Genomic DNA, 20,115 nt, shown 5'->3' on the forward strand with positions numbered 1-20,115 from the left:
CTGGAGGCTTGGGCCCCCAGTCCTAGCTTATAAAAAAGCAAGGGCCCGTCTGCCATGGGTCTCATCACCACCCTGGTGCCCTGCAGCACAAGGACCAGCTGCAGGTTAAGACCTCTTCACCGCACCCAGGCACAACTTTCAGCTGGCCCATTCAGAGCACCCACAGCAGGGCTGGGGAACCCTCACTGTCTGGGGCTTGGGTCCCCTTCACATGGGAAGATTAAGTGCTTTCTCAAGAAAACACAAACAAATGCAGCCACATAAAAGCATCAAATACACAGAAGCAGTTGGGCAAAGCCATAGGGCAAGCTTCAGTGGGCCACAGCCACCGGCTGGGCACAGCAACAGCAAGTATGGGACTCCAAGTGCAAGCCCCAAACATCAGGGCCAAATGAGCCTAGAAGCACACCCCGTCAGCAAGAACAGCCATCACACAGCCCAGGCCCCAAGAACCAGTCTGGAGAGGCCAGGACAACAGCACTGAGGAACAGGCTCCCTCAGTTCTGAGTCAACAAGCCAAGGAACAGGCTCGAAAGGTGAGGTCCCACCATAACTACAGTTCCCAGGGCCCTGAAAGCCACTAGGTCAGAGCCACACTCACCCCTTATGCCTTGGCAACAGCTTAGCCACCACTGGCTTGTCAAAGACTTGGGGCTGTGGGCAGCCGGTTCAGCCACCGCACCTTGGCTCACCAAGCAGGAACCGCAGCAGTAGCTTTTCCAAAGGTTTCAAAGCAGGACAGGAACTAGGAGTGACAACTGAGAACAGCACCCATGGGCATCATCCAAGGCCCAGCAGGTACAAGCTCCCACACCAGAGGGAGACACAAGCTAAGGAGCAAGTGGTCCTCGGGTTCAATTCTGAATGCCAACACCATGAGGATGAGTAGAGAGCAGGGTCCACAGGGTCCACACCCTGCCCTCCACACACCTCTCCCAGGCAGGCAGCATCAGGGTGAAATGGGCACAGCACACTCATTCAGCAGAGTATCCAACCACATGTTAGGTCCAGCCCAACAGCCACAAGCAGCAGCCTGAGAAATTCCCAGCAGAGCAAGCTCAGAAACCTCACTCAGCGAGATCACCACAAGGCCCACCCTGAGCATCAAAGGGCATCACAGCCTCTGGGTGAGAACATTGACCACCTTTGGTCACTGGAGCCCATGATAGCCCAAGGAGGGGCCTCAAAGGGGGTCAGCCAGGCACATTGTCCAAGGCATGGATCACACGGGTGAGAACCACACTCACCGCCTTTGTGCACCATGGCCAAGGGCTACAACCACCTCCTGCACCCACTCAGGCATCCCCTACAGGCAGAGCCTGGTGTCAGGTTGTAGTCAAACCCTGAGGCCTAGTGGTCCACCCACAGAACCAACCTGGTCAGCCACCCACCACAGGGTTATTACTAACCTGGTGGTACAAAACGCCCATTTCCGATAAAAAAATGACCGTGCCTGTTGGCCGGTCCTCAGCACGGGTCACACGGGCATCCTTGAGTGGTGGCCCGTTCACTAATCCCTCCCATCACCCCTTTCTCTACCACCGAGCAACTCACAGCCATCTGGTCAACCCTCATGGCATGGCAACAGCAAACCGGAGCTGGTTTGGCGCCCCGGATGGAAACTAACACTTCCACAGAGGCGGCCCCCACGGCAGAAACATGTATGGCCGCCCTTCTACTCTGTGCTCCCTTCAACTGTGCCAGCCCTCGCCTCCAGGGAAGACCTGGCACCCCAACCAGGGACCCTCTCGACTACCATCAAATGCAGGGCCCTGTCCGTCCGTATCTGCATCTGAGGACTCAGAAAGGAGCACCCGGTCCAATTCCCCGCCAAGCCCCAGCAGCTGCTGGTCCAGGCAACCACACTTTGGGTCAGAAGTTGCGGTGAGACACCCCTTAACCTGCTGGTACGATACCTGGCGAAACGACAGGGCATTTTACCTTTATCTCCCCCGAGAGGAAACAAAAAAGCGACCAGACTCAACTGACCTGACATCCGCACACGAGCCGCAGCCCCACACCTCCGCTCCACAGGGCAGCACAGAAGCACAGCCGGCCCTCCTGGTGCCCAGACTTCGCCAAAACCTCGTAGCGTGTCTTAAAGCCCGCACAGCAAGCAAAGGCGTCCACCCTCTGTGTGGAGCCTTCCGGGACAGCAAGCAGAAGCTGGTGCGTGAGCCTCACGCTTTTCTCTCACGCGAGTGGGGCGGCAGCCCAGTGAAGAGGTTGAAGACACCTGCGGCACAGAGATGAGGATACCACGGTCAATGTCCTTGGTCCCCGAATGAAAGCCAGGCCCAGTGTGGGCCTCTCAGCAGCATAGGCAGAGCCGGGAGGTGGATCAGTTCACGCCCGAGCCCTACACGCCCAGAGAGCTGTTTGCAATTTACTGCAGGGAGCGAGCCCTTGCAGGGCAGAAAATACCAATTCTGGGCCCTGCAAGCTGGTGATAGGGCTGAACCACACACGGCATAGCAGGCTCCCAAAAATGGGATCCCGCTACCCATTCTTCACACCAGTCCACTTCGGTCCACAAGACCCAAGACTGGGCCCCACTCTAGCGGGGGCGCCTGGGGTATGAATTCACTCCCTTTGCCTCACAGAGCCCTGGTTGCCTCCCGGGAGAAGAGGCACTGGCAGATGCAGGTCCACGTCCCTCCGGTTCTCCACAGAGCCCCTGTGGGTTTCCGAGGGCACGGCTTTACCAGGCCGGGAATTGGGAAAACACGCCACAACGCTGCAGATACACATCTCTGAACAAATGACCAAAGCCACCCAACAGTACACCAAGTCGCATGGTCCTGTTCCTCGGGCACTGTGGGGCACACCGTGCCGCTATTTGCGGCCCATGAATTCCTCAGAGGTACCTCCTACCAATGGCCAACACCAGGACCACAGCCGCCTTACCTGGAGCCCCACACAGCACCGGTTAGGTCTCCACCTCAGAAGCAGGACCCACAAAAGTTGAAGGGGAAAAAACCAATGTGATAGGATCCACGAGTGCTCGTGGACAAGTCCGTGGTGGGCTCTAGCTGCCCTCGATTTGCAGCAATGCGCTGTGGACACTACCTTCGCTTCCCACGCACCCCTCTCATGGGTGGGGGACACCGTTCAATCCTATTTACTCTTCTGGGCAACCCCACACTTCGGGCCCGGCATGATGTTGAAAGTTAAGCTACACAACCCGGCAGGCAGTCTCCAGCAAACACTGAAGTCCTGATGCCCAGGGAGCGGGCATGTACCCGGAATGGTCACGGGATCAGCCACCTCCAGCCCTTGGCGCCTTCTTTGGGCCCTGCGGCTGGCACTGCAGCCCTTACATAGTGCTCTCCAGGTCTGCGGAAAAAGGCCGCCGAAGCATTTCACCCACACACTGCCCCGGGCCGGCCCCACCTCGACGCGAGTGCCAGTAAAAGTCCGGACCAATGACCGGCACACCCATGCGTGCTCGCGGGCGAGTGTGCTCCTTCCTCTCCAGGCTCAACGTGGCTCGGGAAAGAACAGCAGAGTTTCATGCACATACTGCCCAGGGCCGGCCCCAACCTCAAGACTGAGCGGCAAAGTAAAGCCGGACCAACGACCAACACACCCACGCGTGCTGCAAGTCTGTCCTCCTTGCTGATCAAGCACCACCCAGGGCGCCGGCCTCATCGCCTGGAAGGTCGAGCGTTCTGGGACCAGACTCCCACGCGAGCCTGTATCCTTGGCAGAGCACTAAGCCCAGCTCCAGTGGGCTGAGGGGCACCGATAGGTGCTGGTCTGACCGGTTCAGTTCCGTGCAGCCCCACACTTGGGCCGGGACTTGGCGTGAAAAAACAACCTCCTACAGCACTGGAGGTACAACCTAGAGTGAACAAATGCAGCATGGATCGTCACGCGTGACCGGCACCAACCTTGATACCAACACCGGCCCGCTGGAACGCCCCCACAGGCATCAGGACCACATCCCACCTCTTAGGCTACTGCCCTGACCCTCGGCGTGGAACAGAACCAAGGAAGTGCCTTCCCAGACCGCGGACGGGCACACGGCAGCTTCCACAAGTGTGCGGGACCCTAAGGGCAGCGGCTCCTGCAGACAGAACCCATGCAAGCTTTTGCGAACCGGCCCACTGTGGCTCCTGCGAGCAGGCAGACAACTCGGGAACCCTATACAAGCGCTATTCCTCACGGGCGGCCTCCCGCAATTGGGTCTATGGTCAGCAGCTCCCGTGTGGACACCGTCTCCCACAGACAGGGCCAGGGCAGGGACAGGACAGGCGGCGGCCTCCGCGGATGGACAAGCACACAAGCCGGCGGTCCCCACAGCAAGTTTGAACCGCTGCAGCTCCCGCGGGCGGGCAAGGCCCACAAGCCGGGTGGAACCGCTGCAGCTCCCGTGGGCGGGGCAAGGCCCACAGGCCTGTGGTTCCCCATAGCTGGACGGAACCCCTGCAGCCCCCGCGGGCGGGCAGGCCCACAAGCCGGTGGTTCCCATAGCCGGACGGAACCCCTGCAGCCCCCATGGGCAGGCAGGCCGACAGCCGGTGGTTCCCGCAGCTCCTGCGGACAGGCGGACCCTAACAGACGGCAGCTCCCGCAGCCGGACCGAACCGCTGCAGCCCCCCGCGGGCGAGCAGCAGGCCCACAGCCGGTGGCTCCCGTAGCCGGACGGAACCGCTGCAGCCCCCGCGGGCGAGCAGCAGGCCCACAGCCGGTGGCTCCCGTAGCCGGACGGAACCGCTGCAGCCCCCGTGGGCGAGCAGCAGGCCCACAGCCAGACGGAACCGCTGCAGCCCCCGCGGGCAGGCAGGCCGACAGCCGGTGGTTCCCGCAGCTCCTGCGGACAGGCGGGACCCTACAGACGGCAGCTCCCGCAGCCGGACTGAACCGCTGCAGCCCCCACGGGCGAGCAGCAGGCCCACAGCCGGTGGCTCCCCGTAGCCGGACCGAACCACTGCAGCCCCCGCGGGCGAGCAGCAGGCCCACAGCCGGTGGCTCCCGTAGCCGGACGGAACCGCTGCAGCCCCCGCGGGCGAGCAGCAGGCCCACAGCCAGACGGAACCGCTGCAGCCCCCGCGGGCAGGCAGGCCGACAGCCGGTGGTTCCCGCAGCTCCTGCGGACAGGCGGGACCCTACAGACGGCAGCTCCCGCAGCCGGACTGAACCGCTGCAGCCCCCACGGGCGAGCAGCAGGCCCACAGCCGGTGGCTCCCCGTAGCCGGACCGAACCACTGCAGCCCCCGCGGGCGAGCAGCAGGCCCACAGCCGGATGGAACCGCTGCAGCCCCCGCGGGCGAGCAAGCAGGCCCACAGCCGGTGGCTCCCGCAGCCGGACGGAACCGCTGCAGCCCCTGCGGGCAGACAATCCTGCAAGCCGGTGGTTCCCGCAGCCAGGCCAAACCCCTACAACCCCCGCGGGCGGGCAGGCCCACAGCCGGTGGCTTCCGCGGCCGGGCGGAACCCCTGCGGCTTCCGTGGATGGGCCCACTGCGGCTCCCACGAGCGAGCAAGACCCTACGGGCGGTGGTTCCCACCCGCAGCCAAGTGGACCCCCTGCGGCCCCCACGGACAGGCCCCCGGCAGGCTCGCAGGCTGGCTTGGCCCGGTGGTTTCCGCGGCCGGGCGGAACCGCTGCGGCTCCCCCACAGCGAGACCAGGACGGGCTGACCCCACGGGCATCGGCTCCCGCGGGCGGAACCCTGGCGGTGTTGGTACCCGCCTGCTCACAGCTCAGCCAGCAGTTGCCCCAAGGCTTATAGTCTATAGGACTGCCGGTACAATCTCCGGAGAACCGATGAAACGTGGACACTCGGAGTAACCGGGGGCGATCCTGATATCGCCTCCGGGCTCCTGGAACTCTGCCTCGGGCAACAAGATCAAATCTCATCCCTTACCGAATGCCCCGGAGCTACGGAGGAAGGCGGCAATATAAAAGTGGCCACAAGGTGGCGACTGACAATAGGGTAAAAGTCAAAGAGAGACGCATCTGAAGGGTGGGGGCGTGGGCGAGAGAGCACCGCCGCCCCCCAAGACCCCCCAACTTCATCTCGTTCATCTCGGAGAGTCTCTTGTCTGGCTCCGAGCGGGTGGGAAGCGTCCAGCACGGCCCAAGGCGTCCACCGGGGACCTCCTGGCCGGCGCGGCGAGACCCTGGCCGCAGAAGGGGCATTTGGAAGTATTTTTTTCAGGAAGCTGCGGGGAGGGGGACAGACTCCCCACGCGACTTCCCGGCGCCCTGCGGGAACGTGGAAACTCCCCCAGACACGCGGGCGCGGGCTCCTGGAGGACTTATCTGCCCCGGGGCGTGGACCCTTGCAAGGCCTCAAGGGACTGCCATGGCCGAGGCGGATTTTAGTCTATAATTAAAGCCGGGTGCTAACACGGAAAACACACCCTAATCATTTTTATTTTTTCTCGGCACGTTTTCATTTTTGTGCTTTGCCTTTAAGGATCTAACAGCCAGGCTCTTTGCCCGGAGACCAGCAGACGGAGCCGGATCACACTAGTCCCAGAGCCACACGGGTGCAGAAGCCAACAGATGAGCCACTAACCGGACAGGGGGCCCCGTCTGTGCACACCCTGTCCTTGGGGACAGTGTTCAGAGGCGAGGGGTGCCTGGTGATTGGTGCTTGGCGGGGACCTAGATGTCACCCAATCAGACCTGCCAACCTAATGCTTTCTCTCCCCTTTCCCTTTCCTACCCTACCTGGCTGAGTTAAAAATTCTCTCTGGTCGATATACCTGACCAGGGAGGGGCCTGTCCCCTGGCTGGACCCTGGGGGCACAGGCAGCTCAAATGGGGGATCAGAGTTCTCTGTGGAGTCCCCGAGACTCTGTCAGTTTCCCTCTCACATTTGACAAAGGAAGGAAGCAGAGGTGGTTTGGGCCTGACCTCTCCTCCAGGCAAGTGTCTGAGCCCAAGACACAGAGCTCCTCACCTGCTCCTGACGCTCACCCGCTCCTACCTGCAGCGGTTGCTTTAACGTCACTAAACATCTAGAAACGTCACTAAACATCTAGAAACAAAATGCGCTTGGCCATGGCCTGTGTTATGCAAAGATCCCAGAGCACCTGAAACACGTGGGTTTATAGCAGGACTTACGTTTGCACTGAAGTTTTGCACCGAAGTTTTCCTCTATGTCCCATCTGGCCTGCAGGTGGGATGCACCTGGGGCTGCCTGCCGGTGCCATTGTTTTGCTGCAGGTGCCATTGTTTTGCTACAGCCCCGACTTCCCCACTGCAGGGTTCTATAGGAGACAAAACTAAGCCAAGCAGGGCCCACAGGGGGCGGGGAGCTGTGCCCTGGGGCAAGCAGCTACCATGAGGGCTCAGGCCTAGAAGCAGTTTCTCTGTGGCCTTTCTTAGTCCAAGGAGCTGTCCAGGCTCCCATGGCCTCACAGGCGGCTTACACATTACTCCTGGCCTCACCATACCCCTCGGGGAGGGAGGGGGAGGGGGAGAACGGGAAGGGGCCCACACTCCCATTTCCCATTCAGCATACATGCCCGTTTCTCACTGAGGAAGTGAAAGAGTTACTGGAAACTGTCTGGAAGCCTGGCGGGGCAGGGGGGGGGGGCGGGGGGGGGAAGAACAGATACTGCTGGTTGGGTATAATCCCCTCCTGTTGACCCGTGTGTACCGCAGCAGCTGGCTGCCAGGCCCAGCTGGGTCTTATGGACACAAGTGGCCATAAAAGCATGTCCCCTTTGGGACTTCCCTCCCCTTCGCCCTGAGTCAGGTGTGGGGGGACTGGGGTCCTACTTGGGGGCACACAAGCAAGGCAAACATTGTGAGCCGACAATCTTGCCACCCACAGTTCATATGAGTGCCAACAGATGAAAGAGAGCGTTTTGAGAGCAGCAGAGAAAACATGGGCCCCCCCCCTCGCCCTGCAAACTCCTGCCCCGAGGGCCTCTGCAGCCTCTGCAGTGTGATCCGGGCAGGTTTGCAAGGGAACAAGACGTCCCCATGGGCATCTAGGACCTTATGCAGCCCGTTTACACCGGCTGATGCTGTTCTTGAAACAGGAATTTCAGGGGTGACATAGGGCAGGTTTAGGACATTTTAGAAATTAAGGGGACCACGGAAGAAGCACAGGACTGCAGAGCAGCAGAGGGTATATTTCCATGGAATAGAGGAGCTGAAATGTTGCAACAGGTGCATTTCCATAGAATGAGGGAGCTGGGATCAGCGAAAGGTCTATATTTACAAAACAAAGGGGAGGAAGCCCTTCATCCAGAAGAAGAAGAAAGCCCAGAGGGAATAGGGAGACAATAAGGAAGGAGGGGAGAGGACCTCATGTGAGGTTCAACCTTTGAGCCCAGGAGTTACCGTAGTAACCAGTCCAAGCGAATAGTGACCGGTCAGAGGGGATATCAAGGCACAAAGATCTGCAGCCTTTACAAGGTGTCCCGCTTAATTATTTTGCAAAATCCGCATTATCAGCCGGTACACCTATGCATGAGCCGCAGGGAAAAGGAACTCCGTGGGACCCTTTCCCCCTCCCCACGTGGGAGTCTGTACTTGTTCTTCAATAAACCTCCACCTTTGCTCTACCACCCTCTGTCCGTGGATTCATTCTTTGGCTCCGGCGGACAAAGAATCCGGGGTACGGTCCAAATATTCCCTATCCGTCTGTTGGGGAAATTGACCCTTTTCCCACCTGAGAGCCGGGAGTCACGGCTCTCAAACCTATTTGGGCACCGGAACCATCTGGACTGCTTGTTACGCCCCAAACTCTAGCCCCACCTCCCCGTCTTCTCATTCCGTCTCCAGATCCTCGCTGGCCGTTTGTAGTTCAAATCCTCGCCTCTAACAGGGCCACCAGCTAGTCAGTCAAAAGTCGGGGACCACGGTGTCACCCTGGAAAATGCTGCTGACGGTGGTCATTAGGAACCGGCCGTTATGGGCCAGGAAGTAAAATATCTGGTCAGGACTCTCTTTGGGCCCAAGAGACAACTCCTCGTAGCAGTAACAGCTCCGAACCACAAGAGGGCGACGTTGTCACAGAGTTCCAGCGCCTGAGCCCCCTGGTTAACACAATAGTCCACGAACCTGTGGCAAAGGGATTCTTTCTTTTATGTCTTCAAGGGTTTAAGGAAAACCACAGCTGGCACGAGGCGCTAGGATTATGGGGGCTGCAAAAATGAAGTGCAGGGGGGAGCAAGAAGAAAGCCAACGGAGAAATGGATTCGGGAGGAAGCGTGAGCGTTTGGATGGTTTGGGGAGGCTCTTGCTATTCCCACGCGGGAGGAACACATGTGGGCCCGTCCCCACTCCTGTTACACAGCAGCATTTGCACCGAATAAGCTCTCCCGTCGAATCTCTGGTCTCGGGGACCAATATTCTGCTCATCATTTCAGGGCTTCAACTGGGGGGAAATGGGTGTTTATTGAGGAGGGTGATATAGACATTATGTTCACGTAATGGAAAAAAAATCAGATGGAAAGTTTAACTTACCCATTGAGAAACCTCGCTAACGTCTTTTCCAACTAACCCACCAAGGGTTTCACTTTTATTTCCTGTGCATCCGTGTCGTGTTTTGTTATAAAGGGTGTCCCAAAATTCACGCAAGATTTGAATTTGGCGTGAGCATTAACAAAATAAGTAAATAAATAAATAAATAAACAAAAGCCTAATTTTACTTGGTTTATTGAATCAGATTCTAATATCTGTTGCCCTTTGATTTCAATCCCTTCAATTTGATAAGCATGACCAAGTACCAGTGATGGCCCAGGAGCAGGGACAATGAAGACCACGGCTTTGTGTATGTGCCAGCAAAGCCGTGGAGGCCATTTACCCGATGTGCTATTCCATACATAACCCTATACTATATACTTTATAAATAAATAAAAAATTTACAATTTTTAATTATAAACCTGTGTTTTCTATCAAAATTACTTCTTGCGTGAATTTTGGGACACCCTATAAAACCTCTAGCAAACATCTCTGTTTCCTGTTCCGCACCATGCAGTACCCCTTTGCACCCACCAGAGGGCGCACTTCAGGCTCCCCGGATTATGTGTGCAGGTGGTTCGTTCTTTGAAGGGATGCTCCCTCACTTATTTCTCTCTTCCTCTATAAATGGACGCTTGGACCTAATCTTTTACTGTCACAAACAACGCAGCAAAGGACAAATAACCTTGTCCAAGTGTCATCTTGTGCTGGTAAGGCTGGAGGGAAATTCCCAGAAGCAGGATGGCTGGGTCCAAGGTAAATTCGCTTATTGACGTTCATATTCCCCATCAGGGCACATGCCCGGGTTGCGGGCTTGATCCCCAATAGGGGCCTGCAGGAGGCAGCTGATCCAAGGCACTATATTGTGAGCTACAGTGCATGTGTGTATGTGCAGTGTGGTGGATGGTTTATGTAACTGCCACTCAGTAGAGTTCGCGTTACCAGCGTGTATGGGTGGTGGTCTCCCATTTCAGTTCCTAGTATATTGCTCTATGGTCCCCTTCTTTCTAGCCTGGCTGGTCCCTGTGTCCCTGGAACCACCGTGCCATCCATCTCACCTCGCTCGCCTAGAACCCGAGTTATTTCAGTGAACGATTGCTCAGTACAGCTGCTCTGGTGCTGTTTGCAAACACAGGATGAAGGCAGCATCCAGAACTCCGTCACTGCCCATGAGAGACTGTGATTGGCCCAGGTTCGTCCCTTTTCTTTTGTTTGTTTAATCCTCACTCGAGGATATTTTTCCATTGATTTTTATTACCATTTTTAAAAATTTATTGATTTCAGAAAGGAAGAGGGAGAGACAGATATAAACATCAATGCTAAGAGAAAATCATGCACCAGCTGCCTCCTGCACGCCCCCTACTGGGGATCGAGCCTGCAACCTGGGCATGTGCCCTTGGCTGGAATCGAACCTGGGACCCTTCAGTCCAAGGGCTGAGGCTCTACCCACTGAACCACACCAGCCAGGACTCCAGTTTGTCCTTCTTTACAGCCCTACCCTCGCTGTAGCCTCAAGGTGGGGGAGTGCATCTCCCGGCCTTTGATCTGGGGTGGCCCTGGCGGCTTCCTCTGGTCAATGGCAAGAGGCATTGTGTCAACGTGAGCACAGGCCTAAGAAGCCCGAGTCATTCCCTCTGTGCGTGGCATTCCCCAGCTTGTGCCGGAGAAAGAAACAGCGGCTGCCGTCAACACCACTTTTATTAAGGTTTAAACATCCAAACATTTCACAGAGGACGAAGGCCTACTCAGAAACGAGGCCTCCTGCGTTTCCAGCTTAAAGGCGTACACACACACACACACACACACACACACACACACACACACACACACACACTGCGCGCACAGGCCAGGCAGCAGGAGTCTCTATTTTCACTGTGAGAATCAGGCATTGGGATCTCAGAATGTGTATTAGAAACGACTGCAGCAGTCGGAGCCCTGCAGCGAAGCTCGACACTGTAATTCCACATTCAAGGCAGGACTTGTCCCCGGTGGCAGGGCCCCTCGCCCCGTGGACACCGGCCCCGCGGACACTCAGGACCCGTTGGCGACGACGTCTTCCTCCATCTCCTCCTCCCCGTCGTTGCTGGGGCCTGAGGAGACACAAAGCCAGGGCCACAGGGTTTCAGGGACGGAGCTGCTGGGGGCGAGCGCCCGGCTGAGGCCCTGGGTGCAGGCCCAGGACAGGGCTCCCCGCCCAGCAGCCCCTTCTGGTCAGAGACCAGCTGACGCCCGCAGGGACCGAAAGGGACGGTCCGATCCCAAAGGAAAAGATGGCAAAGGTGTTTGTTTCACGGCGGACTTCCTTAAGCGAGACGGGAGCAAGTAATGCCTGGGTTCGGACCTCACGACCCCCAGGGCCCCAGGGCACCCCGTGAGAACCAGCGTCTCCTGAAAGGCTTACTCGCCTTTAGCTTCAGCTCCAACAGTCCTTCCAGCCGCCCGCCTAGCTAGGGGCCCGTCACAGGGTAGCCAACCTGGCAGCGCCCGCCACTGTGAGTTTCCACTTGACACCCCGTGCCCAACCCGCCCGACAGAGCTGGCACTCAGGTACCAGAGTACCCGGTGCTAAGTGCTACCTGTAAGCACCTTACTTAGTCCTCCCACAGGCCTTGGAGCCCTGGCCGGTGTGGCTCAGTGGCTAGAGCATCAGCCTGCGGACTGGAGGGTCCTGGGTTCAATTCCGGTCAAGGGCATGACCTTAGTTGCAGGCTCCATCCCCAGCCTGGGCCCTGGTCAGGGCTCCTGTGGAAGGCAACCAATGGACATGTCTCTCTCACATCAATGTTTCTCTCTCTCTGTCTCTCCCTCCCTCCCACTCTCTCTAAAAACCAATGGAAAAATATCCTTGGCTGAGGATTAACAAACAAAAAAACAAACGAACAAAAAAACCTCACACCAACACCTTCTGAGGTTGGCACTGTTACCACCTCAGGTTTAAAGATGAGAAGGATTCAAGGTTAAGTGGGGACTCAGAAATTCACTGAGGACAGAGCTGGGAGGCTAAGACCTGGGCCTCGCACCGTGTTCCAACCACTAAGCCATCCTGTACACACAGCGGTCAAGTCCACACTGTCCTCTCATGTTCATGTCACTCCACGGCTATATGGCTGTCAAATACTGTTTGCATCACTGTTTCCACAGAAAAACCCCAGGGCCTGGCCGGTGTGGCTCAGTGGTTGAGCATCAGCCTATGAACCAGGAGGTCAGGGTTCGATTCCCGGTCAGGGCACAGGCCCGGGTTGCAGGCTTGATCCCCAGTGTGGGGCGTGTGGGAGGCAGCCGATCCATGATTCTCTCTCATCATGGATGTTTCTCTCTTCCTCTCTGAAATCAACAAAAGCATATGTTACAAAAAGAGAGAGAGAAAACCTCCAGGGCCCTCTGACACAATATTCTACATCAGATCACTTCCCCTCCAAGAGGATCTAAAGCAGTGGTTCTCAACCTTCCTAGTGCCGCGACCCTTTAATACAGTTCCTCAGGTTGTGGTGACCCCCAATTTCATTGTTACAAATTGAACATAATGAAAGCAGTGGTTAATCACAAAAACAATCTGTAACCACATATGTGTTCTCCAATGGCCTTAGGCGACCCCTGTGAAAGGGGCGTTCGACTCTCAAAGGGGTCGCGACCCACAGGTTGAGAACCGCTGCTCTAAAGGGACCCGTGAAGTTCAGGTTAGGCGGCCAGAGGCGCTGCTCTCCGGTCTCGGCACTGAGCTGTGGGGGGTCACTGTCGGGGACGTGGACGTGGACAGACAGACGTGCGTCCTGACCTGCTCGGCGCTCCCTGCCGGGGATCTGGCCGGACTGCAGCAGGCCCTTCAGCCGCTCCACCTCCGCCAGCGTGGACGCGTTCGCTATGGCGTTCTGGGGACACGGAGAGGGACAGTCAGTTTCACCGCGGCCGACCCATCACCCAGACACCGTCAGTAAGCAGTTCCAATGCAAGCCGCGCTGGGGGAAGCATTTCCTTGGCACTGCAATCCACCCAAAAACCAAACCAGGAATTTCCGAAATTGGTAAAGACACGCAGACCCGCCCAGAGGAGAGGAAATAATCGTTGCGTGTCCTAACACGTACAAACGGAATTCCGATTGGGATCACGGCACTGGGTAGTGTAGGAGGCAATGTTATAACATCAGCATTTCTCATGCGCCCCAAGCAGGACCTTTCAGCGTAAATATCTGACAGTAAAAACCGAGAAAAAAAACCCAGGCAGACACTGACACAGTGTACAGAGGTCCCAGCTGCTGAAATGCACTCGTCCTGGGAAATTGTAAAAGGCCAGAGCTGCCCCCACTCCGACCGGCTCCTGTACTTAATTCAAGCCCGAGTCTGGTCAAGTAATCTCTCCAAGCTACTTTTTCCGTTAACAAAAATATCGCTGTGCCCGGCCGGTGTGGCTCAGTGGTTGAGCACTGACCTAGGAACCAGGAGGTCAGGGTCTGATCCCTGGTCAGGGCACAGGCCCGGGTTGTGGGCTCCACCCCCAGTGTAGGGCGGGCAGGAGGCAGCCGATCCATGATCTTTTCTCATCATGGATGTTTCCCTTCCCCTCCCTTCCTCTCTGAAATCAAAGAAAACATATTTAAACAAAGAACAGACACCCCCCACAAAAATCTAGCTGGGCTCTAACACCTGTGGGGGGGGGGGGTCAGACCTGGATTCATTACTGACTCTGAGTCTGAGAGCCCCCCCCGCCCGCGGCCCCCCAGCCCGAGGCCGGCAGCCTCACCTTGATGGCCTCCACGTCCCCGGGCGACGGGCCACCTTTCTTCTTGTCAGTGGGCAGACCAGCACCTGGGTTGAAACTTGGGAGGGAAGGACATGGCGGTTAAGACCGGCCCAGCAGGAACTGCTCCTCTTACTTTCAAAGCTTTTGAAAGTAACTCAACCAGTGTAGTATCTTATCTTTGTTAACAAACTGATACGAGAACCTCTCCTTCAGAAACATCACAGAGCGCGGGACACGGGACATGTGACAGGAGACCGGATTCGAATTGTTGGCTCTGCCCGCCGACGGGGCAGGAGTGTCACGTGACGCCCGGACCACTGATGGTCCCGGGCTCGCGTGGCGCCAATTCAGTGCCGGGTCGGGCCCAGGCGTTTGGGTGGCGTTTGCAGGAGGCCCCGTGGCGGCTGGAGTGTTTCTGAAGGGGAAGTGGAGAGAAGGCGGCGTCCGCAGCTTACGTTTTGCTTCTCCTGGCAATATCCTTTGCAAGCTGTGCACCCCGCTTGCCCTTGAACATTTTCTCTGCTTCCTGACGCTCCTACAGCGACACCACACACAGAGTTAATGGAAACAGGAAAGCACACGCGTGTAATGCATTCCTCAGAAACACGGAGGACACTCTCCTAAGACGGACTGGGCTGCTCACCCAAGCAGAGCCAAGGTCAAGGTCAAAGGCGACACTGGGCTCCTGCGTTCTCTGGTGAAGCTACTGAAGGAAGAGGCCCCTCCCCACCTCAAGGCGGGGCTCCCAGACAACTAAGGCTCAGCCTGGCCCGTGTGGCTCAGTGGTTGAGCATCGACCTATGAACCAGGAGGTCACGGCTCGATTCCCAGTCAGGGCACAGGCCCGGTTTCGGGCTCCATCCCCAGTAGGGTGCGTGCAGGAGGCAGCCGATTGATGGTTTTCCCTCATCATGGATGCTTCTCTCTCTCTCCCTCTCCCTTCCTCCCTGCAATCAATTTTTAAAAAATACACACACAAAAAACAACAATTAAGGTTTAACACAGGGGTGGGGAACATCCGGCCCAAGAAACCATTTGGCCTGGCCCTGCCAAGGCGTGGGGGGGGGGCGGGGGGTATTAAATGTTGGACACACAGAGCAGTGGTGGAAGTCCTTCGGGACTTGCCCGCCTGCTCCCCCAATATTGCAAAATTAAAATTAAAAAAAGTTAGGCCACACAGAGCAGGCTCACGTCTAAGGCGATCACTGCATGGCCCCTGGTTTAAAGCAGGAATAACCCCCCGCCCCCCGAAGGTAACGGGAAACCACTCCCGTGACGAGGCTGCTGGACTGGGCACGGCCGGCTCCCACGGAGGGCAGTCTCCTGTGGACCGTGCGACCCGCTGGGACGACTGACAGGAGACAGCCTCGCCCAAAGGCCTGCCAGGAACCAGGCCGCGGGGAAAATCTGATCAAATGTTTTCTTTCCCACGTTACCAGCAGCAAACCCGTTAGGCAATTAAAAAAACCACCACAGTATCAAACGTCAAATCCACAGGGACCCCGACTGACCTTGAGCTTCACCTTCTGGAAGTCCAGCACGCGGACCTGGGGGACCTTGTAAATGACGTAGAGGCGGTAGTGCTTCTTGTTGGTCACGGGGTTCCTGAGGATACTGCAAGGAGGGCAGCGTCACCGCCCGCCCGGGGCCTTCCGGGCTGCCCCCACACCCCCGCCCCACACCCCCCAGATCAGGGCACAGCCGGCTGCTCTTCACACGCAACTCAACGTCACAACAGCGCAGGGCATCAGGGAAAGTGTGACTGGGCGCCGGGCCCGATGGGGATATTTGCAATGTTTTGTTTGTGGGGTTTTTATTGATCTGTGAGAGAAACATCCATCGGCTGCCTCCTGCCAGCCCCACACCGGGACTGAGCCTGCAGCTCGGGCCTGGGCCCTGACTGGGAATCGAACTGTGACCTTTTGGTGCCAACCACTGACCCACACCGGCCAGGGCTGCAATATTGTTTCTAAAGGGTGGCCCCCCCCCTTTTTTTATGGTGGTTAAAACCAAATTAGAAGATTTACGAGTTTTAAAAGTAATATATATATGTTTTCTTTAAAATGTTAAACTTTTCCCCGTTCCCATGCAGCATTCCTGTCCTCAGGGTGTTAAGGTCCAGGCCGGCAGGGGTTCCTGTGAGGGACTGACTGTCACAGGGCGTCTCCTACCTCAGGTAGGTCAGCGACTTGAGCGACGCCAGCGGGTCCAGGTCGCCCTGTGGAGGGAGAGCAGACACCCCCTGAGCCGCTGCCACGGGGATGCCTCGGAGGAGGACCCTCCTGCCCGTCCTTCCCGCTCCGGCGCCCGATGCGCTTCCAGGGAAGAAGCTGCTGGAAGCGCTGGGGCTTCTGCACCCTCCCCTCTCGGCCGGAACAGCGTCTCCACCCACAGCGCCAATGGCTTTAACCAGCGCATTAGACCCACGGCGAGCTGGCGTGTGCTCCTGTCTCCTGGGACCCGGCCCCCCACCCGGGGGCTCACCAGCTCCACGAGGCTGTTGTTGGTGAGGACGAGCTCCGTGAGGCAGGGCAGGGCCTGGTCCAGCGCCTCGCCGATGCGGCTGCAACAAAGCAGACGCCCCGAGTCAGATGGCGGGGAAGCCGCAGGCCCTGTGACCACGACCTGCTGGGAGGAGCTCGGACTCCCCGTGGCAGGAGCCCGGGAGGCTGTTCTCCCGACACCCCACCCGCGACAGAGGCACCAACACAAAACCTTGTGGAGGCCCCAGGACCGGAGAGAGCGGCAGGGTGTTGGGACCCACGCTTCCCAGAGGCTGTTGGGGCTCTTCCTGCTCCCACGCTGCGTGAGGACACGAAGAAAAGGAGAAACCCCAGCCCGGCCCGTGTGGCTCAGTGGTTGAGCACTGACCTATGAACCAGGAGGTCACGGTCAGGCACACGCCCTGGCCGTGGGCTCCATCCCCAGTGCAGGGCAGGCAGGAGGCAGCCGATCCGTGATTCTCTCTCATCAATGATGCTTCTACCTCTCCCCCTTCTCTCTGAAATCAATATAAATCTATTTTTGGGGTCGGAGTCTGCGTGCTGCGGAGGTTCAGTACTTAGGTTGTGTGCGCCATGAGATGAAAAAGGTTGAAACCACTGGGCTACCCGTCGCCAAGCTAAGCTCTCACCCGCACGAGAAAAGCTTCCTCACTTCTCATCTTTAAAAGAATATGTTTTATTGATTTTTTACAGAGAGGAAGGGGGAGGGATAGAGAGTTAGGAACATCGATGAGAGAGAAACATCCATCAGCTGCCTCCTGCACACCCCCTACTGGGGATGTGCCTGTAACCAAGGTACATGCCCTTGACTGGAATCGAACCTGGGACCCTTCAGTCCGCAGGCCGACGCTCTATCCACTGAGCCACACCGGTCAGGGCCTCATTTCTCACCTTCAGAGGGAACGTGGAGGTGGCACTGGCCGCGGAGAGGGGGCTCACCCTGGGCACCAGACGCGGCCCCGGCGGCCACTCACCAGATCCTGTTGTTGTTCACCAGGAGCGTCTTCAGTCTCCGCAGCAGCGGGAAGCCGTCCAGCTTCCGGATCTCATTGTCAGAAAAGTCGATGGCATCGAACTGGTCTAAGGTCGCACCCAGGTTCTCGATGACAGGGATCTTATAGCCTGTGAAGCGGAGGGAGAAGCCACAGGCGTGTTAACAGGACCGAGAGGCACTGGGGCACATCAGCACTTCCCGGTCATTCGATTCCGGCCGGCATTCACCCAGAAGGTGTTCACCTAGGTCGGGCCGGGGTGGCTCAGTGGTTGAGCATTGACCTGCTCAGGGCACAGGCCCGGGTTGCGGGCTCCAACCCCAGTGGGGGGCGTGCAGGAGGCCCGATCCATGATTGTCTCTCATCATAGATTTCTCTCTCTCTAAAAATCAATAATAATAAAAAAAAATGTTTACCGAGCACCCAGGTACCGGCACAGGAAGTGAGGGACACAGAGCCCCAGGCCCCAGCTGCCATGAAGCTTACGGGTCGGCCGTGGCCACGAACAGTGACGGCGACGAGGCCGGGGAACTGAGGACGAGGGCGTTTGTTAGGCGGTACGCAAGGCGCCCCGACCTCTCAGCCAGGCCCCGAGGGAGACCTGGCCGGAAAGGAACCTACAAGGCGTTCGGCTCCCACCAGTGTGCGCACGTTTCACACGCGGGACCAGGGCTGCCTTTTGCATTCCTGGGGCTCGTCAGGACGTGGTCACCATGTGCTGGGTCTCCCCGGGCCCACGGCCCCGGCTCCGACCCACAGGTGAAGGTGAGGGGTTCAGACACAAGCTCACGGGGTCACACAGGAGGTCAAAGGTTCACGCACAGCGGTAAGCCTCTCTGTGAGCAATTCCTCCAGGCTCTCACTGACGGGTCTAACTCGGGCGCAGTGATGGCGCCGGCTGCTGGCACATAGGATGGGAGCCCAGCCGAGGTGAAAGTGCACCCCAAGTCCACGCTACAGACTCCAGAGGCGGTGGCCGGGACCGGGAGAGTGGCCATCAGCCTTGAATGGACTCTTTCTCTGAGAACCTGAATTTCAGCCCCAGCCGGTTTGGCTCGGTGGAGGGCCAGCCTGCAGACTGGATGGTCCCGGGTTCGATTCCAATTAAAGGCACCGACCTCAGTTGCAGGCTCCGTCCCCGTGTGGGAGGCAACCAGTCGGTGTGTCTCTCTCCCAAACCCAGGTTTCTCTCTGTCCATCTGTCCCTCTGTCTTCCACTCTCCCTAAGAACCAATGGGAAAATGTCCTCGGGTGAGGATTAACGCCCCCCCAAAAAAAAGAAAAAGAAAAAGGGCGGGGGTGGGTGGGGACAAATTAACTCCATAAAAATTAAAGTACTCCGGCCTTGGCGGGGTGTCCAGTGGTTAGGGCGCCGAGCCAGGCAAGGAAGGGTCAGGGGTTCGAACCCGAGGCGTGGTCACAACTAACTGGTGTCGCTCTCACTGATGTCCTCCGCCCCCCCCCCGCCCCCCGCTCTCTCTAAATAAAGAAAAGGACCAGCGCGCGCCCTGCCCTCACTCCGACGCTATCCCTTTAACGTGTTTCCTGGGAACCAGCCGCTCGCTCTCCAGCAGATCAGACTGAGAAGCGGTCCCACGAGGCCGAACCGAACACAGGCCCACGGATACGGGTCGGGCAGCGATCCGAGCACCCGTCCCCCGAGCCGGCCGTGCGCGGAGCCTCCGGGATGGTCCTCCGCCCCGCCGACCACACTCGGGGCGGCCCAGGCGCAGCCCGCCCACTGCGGGGCGCGCCGGCCCCCGGCCTTTCCCCCGACTCACCCCGCAGGTCCAGCTCGCGGTCCCGCACGGCGTTGGTGTACTGCGCCGCCTGCTCGATCAGCTCCGCCGTCAGCTTCACCATCCTGCCGCCTCCCTGCTCCCGCTCCGCGGCGCCCGGGACCTCCCGCCAGACAGACCGCCCGGCGTGGCTCAGGCCCGTTAGCAGACACACTTCCCGGCGAGCCCCGCGCCGGCAAACGCCATACCTTCCGGCGAGCCCGATCCCCTACTGACACACTTCCGGACTAGCCCTACGCCCTCCCCAAGACGCATCTCCCGGCATGCCCCGGGGCAACGCTGCCACACTTCCCGGAGTGCTTCACGACAGACGAAAGACGCACTTCCCAGCATACCTCGCGTCCGACCCATGACACACTTCCGGCATGCCGCCACGCAGCCGCTGACACACTTCCCGGCATGCACCGCGGTCGGCGCATGACGCGCTTCACTGCCTTGTGCCCGCCCACAGGCAGCATTGATTGATTGGGACGATTTTCGCGCTCACCGCTCGGCGCTCAGGCCAAACAATGGAAGATCCAGGTTCCGAATCACTTGCGGTTCGGAGGTCCTGGGGCGCCTGGGCTACGTCCCCGGTTCTGGTTGCGTTTCTGGGGCGTCTCTGGAGTCTAGAGGGGCCCTGATTCTAGACGTTGTATCCGCTGGTT

General features: G+C 58.2%; 1 protein-coding gene across 1 annotated transcript; it reads right to left on the minus strand.

Moving 5' to 3' along the window:
* Nucleotides 1-11,117: 11,117 nt before the first annotated feature.
* On the minus strand, nt 11,118-19,674 carry SNRPA1 (small nuclear ribonucleoprotein polypeptide A'). The gene is made up of 9 exons (XM_059677946.1): nt 19,451-19,674; nt 17,652-17,799; nt 16,658-16,736; nt 16,345-16,391; nt 15,685-15,787; nt 14,629-14,708; nt 14,174-14,249; nt 13,212-13,305; nt 11,118-11,526 (listed from the first exon to the last, which is right to left on the minus strand). Exons 1-9 carry the CDS (start codon nt 19,530-19,532, stop codon nt 11,468-11,470), a joined length of 768 nt encoding a protein of 255 aa, XP_059533929.1. The 5' UTR covers nt 19,533-19,674; the 3' UTR covers nt 11,118-11,467.
* Between the last annotated feature and the right edge of the window lie 441 nt (nt 19,675-20,115).

This window comes from Myotis daubentonii, chromosome 21 (assembly GCF_963259705.1).
Source record: "Myotis daubentonii chromosome 21, mMyoDau2.1, whole genome shotgun sequence".
Classification (NCBI taxonomy): Eukaryota; Metazoa; Chordata; class Mammalia; order Chiroptera; family Vespertilionidae; genus Myotis; species Myotis daubentonii.